This window comes from Peromyscus leucopus, chromosome 1 (genome assembly GCF_004664715.2).
Source record: "Peromyscus leucopus breed LL Stock chromosome 1, UCI_PerLeu_2.1, whole genome shotgun sequence".
Classification (NCBI taxonomy): domain Eukaryota; kingdom Metazoa; phylum Chordata; class Mammalia; order Rodentia; family Cricetidae; genus Peromyscus; species Peromyscus leucopus.
Genome location: NC_051063.1, coordinates 183,249,971 through 183,265,922, shown reverse-complemented (window position 1 = coordinate 183,265,922; position 15,952 = coordinate 183,249,971). Strand labels below are relative to the sequence as shown.

The 15,952-nt window shown below is 42.1% G+C and overlaps 2 protein-coding genes across 2 annotated transcripts; both read right to left on the bottom strand.

Annotated features, from left to right (window-relative positions):
* Positions 1-773: 773 nt before the first annotated feature.
* LOC114688655 (olfactory receptor 5) lies at positions 774-6,974 on the bottom strand. The gene is made up of 2 exons (XM_028863201.1): positions 6,876-6,974; positions 774-1,712 (listed from the first exon to the last, which is right to left on the bottom strand). The coding sequence occupies exon 2, from the start codon at positions 1,710-1,712 to the stop codon at positions 774-776; it is 939 nt and encodes a 312-aa protein (XP_028719034.1). The 5' UTR covers positions 6,876-6,974.
* Positions 6,975-8,076: 1,102 nt separating this feature from the next.
* Positions 8,077-9,029, bottom strand: LOC114688656 (olfactory receptor 5-like). Its single transcript, XM_028863202.1, has one exon. The coding sequence runs from the start codon at positions 9,013-9,015 to the stop codon at positions 8,077-8,079; it is 939 nt and encodes a 312-aa protein (XP_028719035.1). The 5' UTR covers positions 9,016-9,029.
* Between the last annotated feature and the right edge of the window lie 6,923 nt (positions 9,030-15,952).

The following is a 15,952-nucleotide window of genomic DNA, read 5'->3' as shown; positions in this document are numbered from 1 at the left end:
TGTATACATGAATGCCATTGTCAAAGAATAAATAGAAGTCTTTTTCAATTTTTAAAGTGATATTCACACTGACTGCCCCTCCCAGAACTCACATGGTGGCTCATAACTGTCTGTAACTCCAGTTCCAGGGGATTTAAGGCTGCCTTTCTGGCCTCTGTGGGCACCAGTCACACACATGGAGTACAGAAATACATGCAAGAAAATACCCATAAACAAATAATAACAGTTATATCTTTTTACAATATAAAAAATGTTCATAGTTGCATTAGACAAAAGATTTCCCCAAAGTAGAATCAACCCACATGTCTGTTAACTGATAAATGAGCACATAGAAGAGGGAGCATCAATACAACATAATATCATTTGGGTACAAACAGAAATAAAGTACTAATTAATGAAGCGATGTATACAGCCTTCAAAATAGTCAGCCACAATAGCTACATATAACATAAACCCCTTACTATAAAAGATCTAGAACTGATAAATTTACAGAAACTAAATATAGGCTGTTAGCTATTGTAGTGTGGAGTAGTGAGTGGTGGTGGTGGGCATTAGAAATGATTTCTAATATGGCTAGGTTTATCTTCAGGGAAAATAAAATGTTCTGGGTTTGACGTGATGATGATTATGTAATTGGAAGCAAGCTAAGAAGAAAACACTACATTGTATGTGTTTAAAGGTGAAATTCATGGTATCCGAATTGTATTTTAATAAAAAAAATAGATATTGGTAATTTAAGGTCCCTCCCACATGCCTCAGTCATCTGGTCAACCTCAGGACCAGTGCATGGTTTTGTAGAAAGCTACTTGGACCTCCTTGTTCCTCAGACAGTAGATGACTGGGTTGCACATGGGGGTGACCACTGTGTAGATGACAGACAGCATCTTGTTGAGGTCCATGGCTTCTAATCGTTTAGGACGGGCATAGATGAAGATAGTGGCTGAGTAGAAAATGCCTACTACTACCAGATGGGAGGCACAGGTGGAGAAGGCCTTGTAGCGGGCAGTGGTAGAAGGCATGGCCAGAACTGTCCTACCAATGGCCACATAGGAGGCCATAGTCACGAGGAAGCAGCCCCAGAGGATGACAATAGCTGAGATGAAGTCTACCAGTTCTGTGAGGGCCACATGGGTACATGACAGGTTGAGTAATGGGGAAACATCACAGAAGAAATGGTTGAGGACATTGGGGCCACAGTAGGACAGGGTGGCAATGCATGTGGTCTTGACCATAGAGACCAGTAGCCCACCCAGCCATGAAGTCACAGCCAAGCCCAGACAGACCTGGGGCCTCATGAGTAGTGGATAGTGTAATGGGCGGCAGATGGCCACATAGCGGTCATAAGCCATAGAAGCCAGAAGGATACACTCTGTGCCTACAAGGACAATGAAGAAGAAGAGTTGGGTCATACAGGCTATGAAGGAAATATGATAGATTCCATTCCACAGACCCATGAGCAAGCTGGGCATGGTGACTGACACATAGCACATCTCAAGGCAGCTGAGGTTGCCCAGGAAGAAGTACATGGGCTTGTGGAGCTCACTGTGACTACAGATGAGGTAGATGATGAGTGTGTTCTCCAGAAGTGTCATCAGGTAGAGAGTCAGGAAGACAGCAAATAGAGCATCCCTTATGTCCAACCTAGTGGACAATCCCAGCAAGATGAACTGCTGAACTCTAGTCATGTTGGCCAACTCCAGGGACCTCTCCATCTGTAAACAGACAAAGAAAATGGTTAACATTGCATCCCTGGTGATACACAGTGATTAAAAAATCTGGGAAGACATTTAGAGTGCTTGGAGTTCCCTTTTATAGAGAAAGACACAGCAGATTTATGGGGCATTGTGCGAGCTTGGTATCTCACTCTTACTGAATCTGTGACTTCACACAGAGCACTCAAGAGTTGTGAGAAACATGCTTGTTATTCCTGAGTATATATTAAAACCAAGTGAATCAGTGGGTGGTAAAAAATATTACGGGCCTTGCCAAGTCTGGTGGTTGTTTAATCCAAACCCTTAGGAGACAGCGGCAAACAGTTTTCTGTGAGTTAGAGGCTTGCCTGGTCTATGCAGTGAGTCCCAGTTCTGCCAGAGCTTCATAATGTCACTGTGTCTAAAAAAATTATGAGCCTGGAAGATGGCTCAGTAGATCAAATGACGCCAACCAAGCATGAGAATATGAATTTGAATCTGCAGAAACCCCATAAAGTCAGATATTGTGGCCTCTGTCTATAGTTCCAGAACTCCTCTAGTTAGCTGAGGGGCAGAAAGAATCCCCAGAAGCCCTAGGGCCAGAGAGCATGTCTTATACACTGATTTAAACACTGTTTTGACAATGAGGACTGACACTCCAGCTTGTCTTCTGACCTCCATACCCATGCTTGCATATGGGGCTGCACACATGGACACACACACACACACACACATACACACCACACATCACAAAGATGAAAACCAATTATACTGTGTCAGTTTTGGAAAAAAAAAGTGTAGTCTTAGGCCAGGCGGTGGTGGTGCACGCCTTTAATCCCAGCACTCAGGAGGCAGAGTCAGGCGGATCTCTGTGAGTTCAAGGCCAGCCTGGTCTCCAAAGCGAGTTCCAGGAAAGGCGCAAAGCTACACAGAGAAACCCTGTCTCAAAAAACCAAAAAAAAAAAAAAAAAAAAAAAAAAAGTGTAGTCTTTTTAGCTGTGTTTTCTTTTCTTTCAGTCCCTGACACACACATTAGGTACTCTATAAAGCCCAGAGTGGAGTAATAGTCTCTCTCTTTCCTTCTCATTCTTCCTTCTCCTCCCCCTCCCCCTCCCCCATTCTCCTCACCTCTCCTCTTCTGGTGCTGCTGCTTTTCCTGACCCTCCTCCTTTTCTCCCCCTCCCAATTTTCCTCCTTCTCTTCCTTCTTATCTCTCTCTTCTCCTTTTTTTGATTTTTTTTTCAAGATACGTTTCTCTGTGTAGCTTTGGAGCCTGTCCTGGATCTCGCTCTGTAGACCAGGCTGGCCTTGAACTCACAGAGATCCGCCTGGCTCTGCCTCCCGAGTGCTGGGATTAAAGGCGTGTTCCACCACTGCCCGGCCCTTCCCCTTCTTTTTGATTCTTCCCAGAACTGTAAAAAATGCCATCCTTACCCTTGTTTTATAAGAAAGACACTGTAGAATAAAATGCTAAAATGGGGCCCGAGAGATCACTCAGTGGGTAACGCTGCTTGCTACCACGCCCAACAACCTGAGTTTGATCCCTGGCGCTCACATGGTGGAAAGAGAGAACAGATTCCTACACATTGTCTGTTGATTTCCACACACATATCATGACACAAGCACACATGTGGCACACACACACACACACACTTTTCATTAAAGATTAAAACCCAATTAAAATGGCTTGCTCTAAATCATATGACTAACAAGGGAAGTGGGATCAAATCTCTGGATAACTGGAGTTGCTGTCCAGCCACTCTCTCTAAGTTTTCTGGTTAGCATCATTCTAAACGGTAGCGGCACAAACATCAAATGATTAAACTCCATAGTACTACTAATAATCATATCCTATGCCAGTGGATCTCAACTTTACTAATGATACAGTTCCTCATGCTGTGGTGACCCCCAATCCTAACATTATTGCATTGCTACTTCATAACTGTGATTTTGCTACTGTCATGAATTATAATATAAATATCTGATATGCAGGATATCTGATATGGGACTCCAAAGAGAATGCAACCCATAGGTTGAGAACCACTGTCCAGAGCTCCTCCTTGGGTCAAAGTCTTGGTTTCCACTGCAAAGAATTTTAACCCTTTAAAGCATCACAGACCATTGTGAAGATGCTTTTACCATTGCAACATCACAATGGAGGTCAGGTTTGAGAAGTTACTTACTCAAGACAGAGGGGAGTGAGTAAGTAGAGCTGGTTTACACATGGGGCTCTCGCAAAATCAAAGTCCTCTGTCCTTACATCTTAAGTGTCAGGCAGTGAGTGAATGAATACAAAAGATATGGTGTTTATACATACTAGGGTTTTAATCAGTCATAAAGAAAAATGAAATAATGATTGCAGACAAAAATGGTTGGAATTAGAGGTCATGTTAAGTGAAGTAAGTTTTGGATATTCTCTCTGATATATTAAATTTAGGAATAAAATATAAAGAAGGATACAGTAGGAGAGAAATAGGGAGAAGAATCAATGAAGAGCAAATTTTGTTTTAAAAATTCCATAATGAGCCGGGCGGTGGTGGCGCACGCCTTTAATCCCAGCACTCGGGAGGCAGAGGCAGGTGAATCTCTGTGAGTTCGAGGCCAGCCTGGGCTACCAAGTGAGTTCCAGGAAAGGCGCAAAGCTACACAGAGAAACCCTGTCTCAAAAAACCAAAAAAAAAAAAAAATTCCATAATGAAGTTGAATACTAAAGAGGCATGAGAAAACCAACAGAAGGCAACTGTTTCACAGGTCTGATAGGTGACCATTTGTGTATTCCCCGTGCTCTAGTAGATGACTCCACACCCATGCACACTCAAATGGCACTAATTGGACTTTAGGAGAACATGATGTTGGGAGCATGGCGTGTTGGGTGGGTTACAGAGAGAGGGTAAGGGTGGATATGATCAAGACATTATATTTATGCATTAAATTAAAAAATAAAAAGAACAAAATCAGAAAGAAGTTTTAATGGAGGCACTCTGTATCGGTAGATAAGTATCTTTAAAGCTCAAGATTAAATATAAAATAAAAAAGTAAAAGGAATATTGTGGATATGGGACAGGAAAAGAAGGTGTGGGGGGGAAGGTGGTAGTACAGGTGGGAATATTATCAAAGTACATTATATGCACACATGGAAATGAGATGCCCAACCCAGTGCTTTATATAGTAACTTTTAATAAAAGTTAATCAAATTTTAAATTTCTGTATTTCCGCCATTCCGTAATATATCTCAGGAATTAGGTTTGATCAAATTTCCACTTTATGGTTTAAATATTGATTTGGAAAAGCTCATAAGAACTCAATAATTATTTTGCCAAATTTTTATAAGCAAGATGATACTCTTTCTAAGAACCTTCATGGTAGAAGTGTGTGTGTGTGTGTGTGTGTGTGTGTGTGTGTGTGTGTAGGGCTTACTAGTCTGATTCTCTACCACTAAGCAATATCTTCAGATCTTAAAGACCACAAGAGAAGTTCACACTAGTCTTATTACCAGGGATGTATGCCTAGTCTTTGTCTTCAACAGGACCCCCCTCCCACCATATCTGAATAGCATGGGACTGATTATGTCTGTGTTGCTAAACACAAGCATCCCATTAGCTTGGGTTTTTTTTTTTTATCTGGGTGGTAGGTCTTTTCACAAGCTTACACAAGAGCTCTCAAGAGTTAGGTTCTGACTCTCTGTAGATGGAGTTCTATTTGCTACTGCAAAAGGAATCTTCATCATCCAGGCTCCGGACTGATGCCAAAACTCTGAAGAGTCTGGCAGTGACTGATATGCTCCCCTCCCCCATACAAATATCTACCAGTCACCCAAAGTGTCTCACCACATCAGGAGAAACAGAAGACATACCCAGTTCCACAATTTACGAACTACTCAGCAGCATGTACCCTAGATTCAAAAGGATGTGATGGATAGCCTGATTCTGTCTGCTCTCCAAAGGGAAATAAGCCATGATGATTTCCCAAATCTGTGCTCTGGGAAGGCTAATAACTCTCTTCAATCATCTACTGTATATTTTTCAAAATGAGAGACAGTCATTTACTCTGGTGAATATCATTTCTCTGCCCCACAGAGGAGGGGGAAATATCATGTTAATACAAGCCTTTACTATAAGGTTTGACCTTGTGAGTTAAATGGGGACAGGTTGTAAACCTCTTGTCTTACATAAAATCTAGAGGCTTTTTTCTCAACGAGACTATTGACTTGATAGTTATTAATTCTACTGCATCCCACAAATGCTTATGAAGGAAGGCTTCGTGCAGAGAGAGCAGAACTCAAGAGCAATGAACACATGGTCAGAAAGAAGCTGAGTTTTTATCATCAAGATGATTGATAACCTTGAACTCGTATGTCTCTAGGAGTCACTTTGTCTATTTCAACCCCCTTTGTCTTCTCTGTAATGTAGGATTATTTCTTTTCTTTGAAATGGAGAGACTCCACAATCGTCTTTATTGCCGGCCCAGCTTCTCATCTTTGGGAAGATAACTGAACCTTTGCTGAAAACAAGAGTCTGAAGTCACCATGACAGATTACCTTTCTCTTGTAAGTACATGGTCTTTAAGACACCACCTGACCCCTCCACGCTGTCTCTCTCACTATCTCTACCCATATATGCATATATTTTTACATGTAATCATCATGAGCATTACATCAATATCTTTCAAATATTTGGAGCTGGTACCTAATAAACAATTACATATTCTATACAAATTTTTTTTATAGCCAAGCATGTATAACTGTTATCACATACGTGTAATTCCAGCACTCCAAGGCTGGCTAAGGTGGGAGAAGCACAACTTTGAGGCCAGAATGATCTTGACTAAAGAAACAGCATATTCTTTCTGCTGCTCCTTGTATTGGTTTTTAGATAAAGTCTCATATATCCCAGGTTGGCTTTAAACTTGATACCTAGTAGAGGATGACCTGAGCTGACAATCCCCTGCCTCTGTTTTCTAAGTACTGAGATATCAAGTATATGCCACCACACCCTCTTTTACGTAGGGCCTGGGTTCAAAACCAGGGCTTCTGGCATTTAACTTACAAGGTCAAACCTTATAGTAAAGTCTTGTATTAACATGATATTTCCCCCTCCTCTGTGGGGCAGAGAAATGATATTCACCAGAGTAAATGACTGTCTCTCATTTTTCACTCCCTCAAAGAATTTCTCTGGACCTTCTCACCTACTGGATGAAGGCAGACAAGTTCAGATCCTTTCCTGCTGATGCTCAACGTAGGGTAGGCTTTGGTGTTGGCCAGATGGAATCAGCTGGCCCGAAGGAGGTGATGCCAAGGATTGGAGCCTTTCAGTACGCCTTGGGAGAAGCTGTCTTTGGTCTTGAACAAACATGCATGTGCATGCAAACACACACACACACACACACACACACACACACACACACACACACCTGTGTCTCTGCTTTGGAATGTCCCAGTCACTGAGTTGGCTATACTGTGAGACTAAAGGCAAGGGAACAAGCTTAAACCAGCTCTCTAGACCTGAGAGGATTCCCTGGTCCCTGTGGATGTAGAGGAACTGGGGGAAGGAAAGCTTTAGAGAAGATGGAAGGTAAGAATTAACACCTGAAGTTGTCCTATGACCTACACACACACACACACACACACACACACACACACACACATATATGCAAACACACACAATGGAATTTTGTACCGCATTTTTACTTGGTTTTTAAATTAAGTATACATATGAGTTAGGCGTATTTCATGGTAGAGCATATGGGCTGGGGAAATGGCTCAGTTGTTAAAAGCATCCACTGCTCTTGCAGAGGACTCAAGCTTGAGTTCCAGCATGGGTGTTGAGTGACTCACAACTACTGGCAACTCTGCTCCAGAGACCTCTGCACACCGTGCACATACCCCACACATAGACATACACGTGTATCCATAATTAAAATCATACAAATAATTATTTAAAACATTTTTACAGTCTCACATTTAATCTTGTAATTAAACTATTGTTACATATAAATACTATTGATAGACATTTAATTGACTCTCTCTTTTCACAATGATGCAGTAAACTTGTTAATTTTTGTACAGTATCTTTCTACCCTTGTAGACTCTAAGAGACTCGATAAATATTTATCAGCCAATTGTCAATAAAAATTCTAGGACTATGAAATATGCATGTTGTGAGTGATTTTAAGCATATAAAAATGTGGGCTAGTGAATATGTATAATTATTACTCATTGACTTTGATCATTCTCTAAAGTGATTTTTCTCTTAATGATTTTCCTTAGCTAAACTCCTAGGCAAATCTTTTCTTCAGGTTTTAGTTAGCATTTAAAGATTACTTGTGGTGGTTGGGCCATGAAAGATTTGAACCAAGGTGTGAGAGGTTCGTGTATGGAAGATGGTGATCAAGGCCAATGAAGAGTCTTTCTCAGCACAGTGTGGACCTCCTTATTTCTCAGACAGTAGATGATAGGGTTGCAGAGAGGTGTGACCACCGTGTAGATGACAGACAGCACCTTGTTGAGGTCCATGGACTTGATGCGGCTGGGGCGGCAATAGATGAAGAGAGCTGCTGAGTAGAAGATGCCCACCACTACCAGGTGGGAGGCACAGGTGGAGAAGGCCTTTCGTCGGGCAGCAGCTGATGGCATCCGGAGGACGGCCATCCCAATGGCTGAATAGGAGGCCAAGGACACCAGGAGTGTTCCGCAGAAGATGACGATGGCCGAGATGAAGTCTACCAGCTCTGTGAGGGCCACATGGGTGCAGGACAAGTTGAGCAGAGGGGAGACATCACAGAAAAATTGGTTGAGGACATTGGGGCCGCAGTAGGTCAGGCTTGCAATGCATTTTGTCTTTATTGCTGAGACCACCAGCCCACCAAGCCATGAAGACAAGGCTAAGCCCAGGCAGACCTGTGGCCTCATGAGCAGTGGGTAGTGCAGTGGGCGGCAGATGGCCACATAGCGGTCATAGGCCATGGAGGCCAGGAGGGTGCACTCCGTGCAGATGAGAGAGACAAAGAAGAAAAGCTGGGTCATGCAAGTTACAAAGGAAATATGGTAGGGTCCCGTCCACAGCCCCACGAGTAGTGTGGGCATGGTGGCTGACACATAGCACATCTCCAGGCAGCTAAGGTTGCCCAGGAAGAAGTACATGGGCTTGTGGAGCTCGCTGTGACTACAGATGAGGTAGATGATGAGCGTGTTCTCCAGGAGCGTCAGCAGGTAGAGAGTCAAGAAGATGACAAATAGGGCATCCCTTATCCCCAGCCTTGTGGGAAAGCCCAACAATACAAATTGCTGGACTCTGGTCATGTTGGCCAACTCCAGTGAGGTCTCCATCTGTGGAGAGCAAATAACATCATTCACAAACAAGCACAATGACAGAAACTTTGGATTTCACATTTCCTGGAGAAAATTAGTGGTGCTGGCAACTGTCCAGAAAGGTAGAGTGTTAACCGATATTTGCAAGAGACTCTAGCATGGTTCTTGTCTGTGCTGGTTACTTTTCTTGTTGTTATGATGAAACATGGCTAAGGCAAGTGAAGGCATCAAGAGAGAGCTTACGGAACTCATGGCTCCAGTGGTGATAAGAGTTTGTTCTGATGGGAAGACATGGCAGCGGGAGCCGGAAGCAGAGGGTAAACCTCCTCAATGGCAAGTTTGAAACAGGCAGCAAACTGGAAGTGGATCGGAGTTATGAACTCTCAAAGCCCACCCCCTGGTGACTTACTTCCTCCAGCCATCCTAAGTTTTTCCAAGCAGCATCACCAGCTGGTACGAAGTGGTCAATGCCTGAGTCTACGGGAGATGTTTTCCATTCAAATCTCCAGACAAGTTTCCTAAATTTGCGCACACACACACACACACACACACACACACACACACACACACACACACAAATGTAATTTTTGAGAGGGGGTCTGCAATATGATCAGTGGGTAATATGCTTTCGGCCAAGTCTGATGAACTCATCTCACCCTCTGAGATTCATGTGATAGGAAGGAGCCTGAAACTTTTGACCTTGTAGGAATAATGACTCCAAATAAAGCAAAAAAGAATAACATTTATTTGTTGTAATAAATGAAACAATGAATGATACACTCTGTACCAAATAAGGAACTATATCACTTTTATGTATTGCTCTGGAATAAATGCCATCTGTCTAGATGGTTTTTAATTTTCTTTTTAAACACCACACAAATTTAGTCATACCTATAAATCAAGAGTGTTATAAGACTATTAGTTTTTTTCCTTCCAAAAATATCTCTTTTCTCTTATTTTCTATTGCTCTATTATATCATGGGCCATCCACACAATGTTTATTACTTCTTGTGTGTATGTGTATACATGTGGGTGCACATGTACATGTGCAGGCCAGCGGTTAACCTTACATGTTGTTCAGGCATAATCTCCCTTGCATTTAAAAAATGTTTATTTTATGTGTAAAATATTTTTGCCTGCAAATATGAATGTGAGTCATATGGCATGCCTAGTACCCGTGGAGCCAGAAGAAAGAGCTATGTTCTTGGAATTGGATTTTCAGATGCTTGTGAGCCACCATGTAGGTATTGGAAATTTAATCCAGGTCTCTAGAAAAGGAGTAAGTGCTCTTAATTACCGAGCCAGCTCTCATACACACCTCCAAGTGCTTTAAAGACAGAGTTGCTCAAAGAGCCCCAAGGATCTCCCTGTATCCATCTCCTTACAATTGAGATCACTAACATGCACCATCAATGACCAGGTTCTCATATTGAACATGGGTCCTAATGCTTGCAAGACAAGCATTTTACTGGTTGATCCGAGCTCCAAACATCAATGTTGATGCTGTTTGTTGCTTTTCTTTCTCTTTCCTTGCTGGCAAGATCCATTGCAAGCAACTAACATCCTTGTGTATAGTATCTCTCAGAATCAGAGTCCCATAACAACTGACACACTTTATCAGAAAGTTTGAAAATTGGAATGCAGCCAATCTTTGTGATTATAATACACAAGCACATATTATTTCCTCACTGTACCACTTGAGAATATCATAGTTCATACAGAATATTATTGATGCAAACAATGCTATAGAACCTACTAATAAAACCCTTTAATCCATGAGTTCCTTCTGAATGTCAGGACCATATTAAAACCTAGATATTTTCTGTTCTTGTAGGAAGATACAAGGCTCAAAGTGTCAAAGCTTTTGCTCTAAGTCACAGTCTGGGAGTGAAATGATCAGTAAGCTGACCCAAGTATGATCTTGTTTCAGCACTGTGTAAATTCCATTGTCCTCCATCATAATACTCAAGACAGGAACCCAAGCACTCTTCCACCTCAGAGACTTGGGGATTAGAGCTAAAAAGTCCTCCTCAGTGCAGAGAATCATGCAGAACATTAAGTCAGGGACATTTACTGAAGTTCTTAGGTATTAGTCATTGACTTGGGACCCTGTTTGTGTGTGTGTGTGTGTGTGTGTGTGTGTGTGTGTGTGTGTGTGTGTGTGTAGGTCAGAGGACAGCTTCCAGGAGTCTGTTCTTTCCTCTATCACATGGATCCTAGGAATTAAACTTCATCATCAGTCTTGGTGGCAAATGACTTTAGCCATAGGGCCATTTTCCCAGCCAAGCAGCCTCTAGTTGTATTCATTCTTTGAGAATTTCAAATTCAGTATATTTTGAAAAAAAAAAAAAAAGTAGGCCAGAGGCAGTGGATGCGTCCACAGAAACACTGTCTGCTGGACACAGCGGGACAGCTGCATGTGTGACCTTACTGGAGTTGTGACAGCATGCCTGAGACCGGTGTAAGCTCAAGCTGGGCAAATTCCCAACGAGAAGAGGAGGGTTGGGCATGAAGTCTCACCCCTAGGAGAGAAGCTGTTGGCAACTGATAGCTTCTGAGAGGCGGGGGCAGTGTAGGTCCTGGTAAGTTGGCCATGCTCCAGTTGAAGGCCACGCATACAAGAATGCATAGGAAAAACAAATGAGGATTAATTGGTAAAAATACAGAAGAGGAGAGAAAAGGGGACACAAAATCGGGTGGGTAGGAAAGTCAGAGCAGATCTGGGAGGAGTTGCGGGAAGGGTGAATATGATTAAAACAGCCTACGAAATTCTCAAGGGACTAGTCCAAATTTTAAAAATAAAAATAGACTTTAGATACAAACAGAGTTCTCAAAAAAAGAAATACAAATGGCCTAGAAATATTTTTTTTAAAATGTTCAACATCCTCAGTGATCAGGGAAATGCAAACTAAACTACTTTAAGATTTCATTTTACCCCAATCAGAATGGTTAAGATTTTTTTTTTTTTAAAAAAAAGTTGTACAACAAATGCTGTCATGGCAGTGAGGAGAGGGAAACATTGATTCAGTCTCGGCGAATGTGTAAACTAGTGCAGCTACCATGGAAATCAATATGGAGGTTCCTCAAAAGGAGAAAAATGGATTTATCATAAGACGCAGCCATACTAATCCCCGGAATTTTCACAAAGACTGTACCTCCTACTACAGAGATACTTACTCATCCGAGTTCATTGCTGCTCCATTCACAATAGCCAAGAAAAGGTGTTTGAGACAGATACTCTGGGAGTCTGAGGGACAAGAATTGTGAGGAATGCTGGACACACAGGGCTTGTTACTATCTTTATTCTTATTACAGAGAGTCAGTTTCTCAAGGATCTAGATTTGGAAACATTGGGGAACATTTAATCTCAAGGTTCTAGGCCAAGTATAAAAGTCATGAGTTAACTGAGTCCTAGAGATATAGAAGAGCTGGGTACATGACTTCATACAGAGTATGAAGCTGAGGTTCTGATGTGAATTCAGCAGTCCACAGTTTTCAGGCACTAAAGCTCCCATTCCAGACAATAGCTCCTCGCTATTATACAATTATTTTTTTCCTTTGCCTTTGAACCAAATGGTTCAAAGTTCATCTGCATTCCATGACAAAGGATATGACTTTGGATTTCCCCACAGTCTTTCAAGAGCTTTCAAACCAGTCCGATGGGTACCACTTTCCTTTTCCTCATGCAATTATTGAGATTATATTACAAAGCATAGCCACACGGGTGGTAGCTACTGTTCATATTTGTATTGAAGTTCACGCCAGTGTCCACTGTGGTTGAGTGGATCTAACTTTTGCTCCAATTGAGGCCTTTTCTCTGACTGAGAACTGGCCTGGTCTAAAGAAGCTTTAAAAAAATTTCTTAATGAAAATGAGATTCTCAAGAAATTGAGTGTGGATTCTAGTGGTAATCTTAAACCAGAGTTCTGATGCAGTGAGTTTCTGGTTCCTGGAGTAGAAATTGTCTTCAGTAGTTAAAAAAAGTCACTCAGTGCTGTGGAGATACGTTGGTCTGTAAAGTGCCTGCTGTACAAGCATGAAGACCCGAGTTTGGGTCCTATCACCTGTGTGAAAATTGGGTGATGTGGCATGAACCTGTATCCCTACCCTGGGAGAGGAACATAGAGGGTGGATACCTGGAGCTCCCCAGCCAGATTAGCCAGTTGCTCATCTCCAGGTTCAGCTAGAGAATCTGTCTCAAACCTCAAGGTGGAGAGAAATAGAAGAAGACACCCTACATGAATTCCACAAAACTTATCTAACACACACACACACACACACACACACACACAAAAAAAAAAAAAAAAAAAAAAAAAAAAACAAGCAAGCAAGCAAACAAACAAACAAAAACTTCCCAGGTTGATTACTGGGTGAGGGAGATTGTCTGCATTCTCAAGAGCTTGTGACATGGTCTCCTCCGGTGGTCCTTCTCCTCCAATGAGATTCCTTACACTCCACTCCTGTCACAATCTACCTCTGACCTTTTAGTACCGACTCCACACTCTCCTCTTGCATGGATTCTTCTTGTGGCTACATAATCTGATTGATGACCCAGGAGTACTTGTATTTCCCTATATGACCATTAGAATGACTGTAAGTGCACCCCAAAGGGCCACCACAGCACCCTGAATCTAAGAGCTAGAACACGTAAAAACTGATTCAACTGAAAATACATGTGTGAGCCTTGTGTTTTCTTCCAACAGTTTCTCTATATAGTAAGGAGATACAGTGATGAAGAAGAAATGATTCTACTCCCTAGAAGAGTTGGGGCCACGATGCTTTCTATTTACTTCCTTGAGCATTTCATGCCTCAATGTTTTTTTTTTTTTTAAATAAGATACTAGAAGCTAAAGAGATGGCTTAGAGGTTAAGTGCTTACTGTTTTTGAAGAGGATCTGAGTTCAGTTCCTAGCACACATGTCAGGCAGCTCACAAACACACATGAATCTAGCTCCAAGTGACCTGACCCCCTCTTCTGGCCTCTGCAAGTGTTGCACATGAGCTTACCCCATGCCTAGACACAGACACATAGATGGACAGACAGACAGACAGACACACACACACAACACATGCACAAAATAAATTCTTATAGTTAAAAATGTAGAGACATTAATCTGTATCTTGAATTGTTTTTTTTCCACTATTGATAAAGAGGGAATGTAATGTGGAGACCAGTTGGGTGTCTGAGTTACAAGGAATATATCTGTTCTAAACAAAATAGAAGTCTTCAATGGCCTATAGCTCCACTTCATTTAAGAAGTAGAGCTGAAATACTGACTACTGATGAGTTCTGGAAAAGGGATCATTATTGTCTTCAGTTTTGTACCTACTGAGATGCCCAACTGGTTCCAGTAAATAGTTTTTAAAATAACATGAATGTTTGAAAGGGAATTATAGGGAGAAGAGGGTTAATAGGGAGAAGAGGGACATTGGAGAGGATAGGGCTGTTACACTAATCAGAATCCACTTTAAACTTGTAAAAATTATCAAAGAACAAACTCAATAAAAAATAGAGAACTAAGGATGTACCCCAAAAATACAATGCATCAGGAGCTACATGCATAATGATGTACAGCTGCACTTGAATCTACAAGCATTGGAAGAGCTATTACTCTAGGAAAGTTGGTCAATGTATTAATCTTGTTGGTCCATTCTGGGATGTAGGAGTGCCCAGTTTTCCCTAGAATGAGCTTAATCCATTCAATAGTAACAACTGCATGCCAGCCCTCTTTGGGGTGGTATAACAACACATAACATTTTTGAAGTCAGACAGGAAGTCTCTCCCACTCTAACTGGTCATTAGGAAGCCACTTAGATCGGGTATGTGTTGTTACTAATATTTAACTTCTAGATGTAATTATTGTTACCACCTCTTCATCCATTCTTCTGATGCTTACATTTCTTTACGTCTCCAAAACCAGTCAGTATCTGTGTGCCAGAGGTGTTCACCGATGCTCCTTGCCTTCACCCCCCAAAGAACAACACTGGAGCATCTCACCTGGCAGTTGAAGGTAGCAGGTACCGATCCTTCCTCACAGGTGGGATCAGGAGCCTCTGATATTCAGCTGCTGCCCAGAGCACATGCCAGGAAACAGGAGAACAGCCCTTCAGTGCATCTCGGGAGGAGCTGGTCCTGGTACTGAAACAATCCTGCCAACCATACCTCCAATTCTCTTTGTGGCTCCGGAGTCTCTGAGGTGCTGGGGGTACTGCCTGCACTAAAATGAGGAGCCAGGGGCACAGCCTTAGGATGAAGCTCTGGACCTCAGAGACTTCCCTGGCCCCTGAGGATTTAGAGGAGTGGGAGGAAAGAAAGCATTGTACTGATAATTTTTAGAGATTGAAGTAGAAAGGTCTGCAGACCACTCTCAATCAGAGTTATTTCCTTTTAAAAACTTATGTGTAGGTGTGGTTATCTGTGGGGTGGGGGGCATGTGCATGCGAGTGCAGATGCCTGAAGTGGCCATAAAAATGCACTGGAGCTGGAGTAACAGGCAGTTGTGAGTCACCTAACCTAGGTACTGGCCACTGAAGTTGGGCCCTCTGCATAAGCCGTCTGTGCTCTCGATTTCTGAGCCATCTCTCCAGACCCACGTGGGCTGATTTCTCACCCAATGTAAAGACTATGCTTGGAGTGTGAAGTAGGGAAGTGTGCAAAGAAACTGGTCCATCTTTCAGTTGACTGATCTTTAGTATAGAGGAGCATGCCACCATGGAATATACAACCTGTTTATCTACAGGGTATAACCTGTTTAAGGAAACATGGTTGGTGCTGAAGACACAAGAAAGAATGTAACAGTTCAGACAAGGGGGTAAATCTTAAGTATTCCTGCCATAAAAGTAACTATGTGCACAATTAATACAGGCCAACTAATATAAAAGACATGGAATCAAAGTTTATTGAAAAGAGGAAAGAGAGCATCATGGAGTGGGAGGAAGACAAGGGAAGGTCATG

Coding starts and splice junctions, on each gene's coding strand:
- LOC114688655 (XM_028863201.1), bottom strand. CDS start 1,712: ATGGAGAGGTCCCTGGAGTTGGCCAACATGACTAGAGTTCAGCAGTTC.
- LOC114688656 (XM_028863202.1), bottom strand. CDS start 9,015: ATGGAGACCTCACTGGAGTTGGCCAACATGACCAGAGTCCAGCAATTT.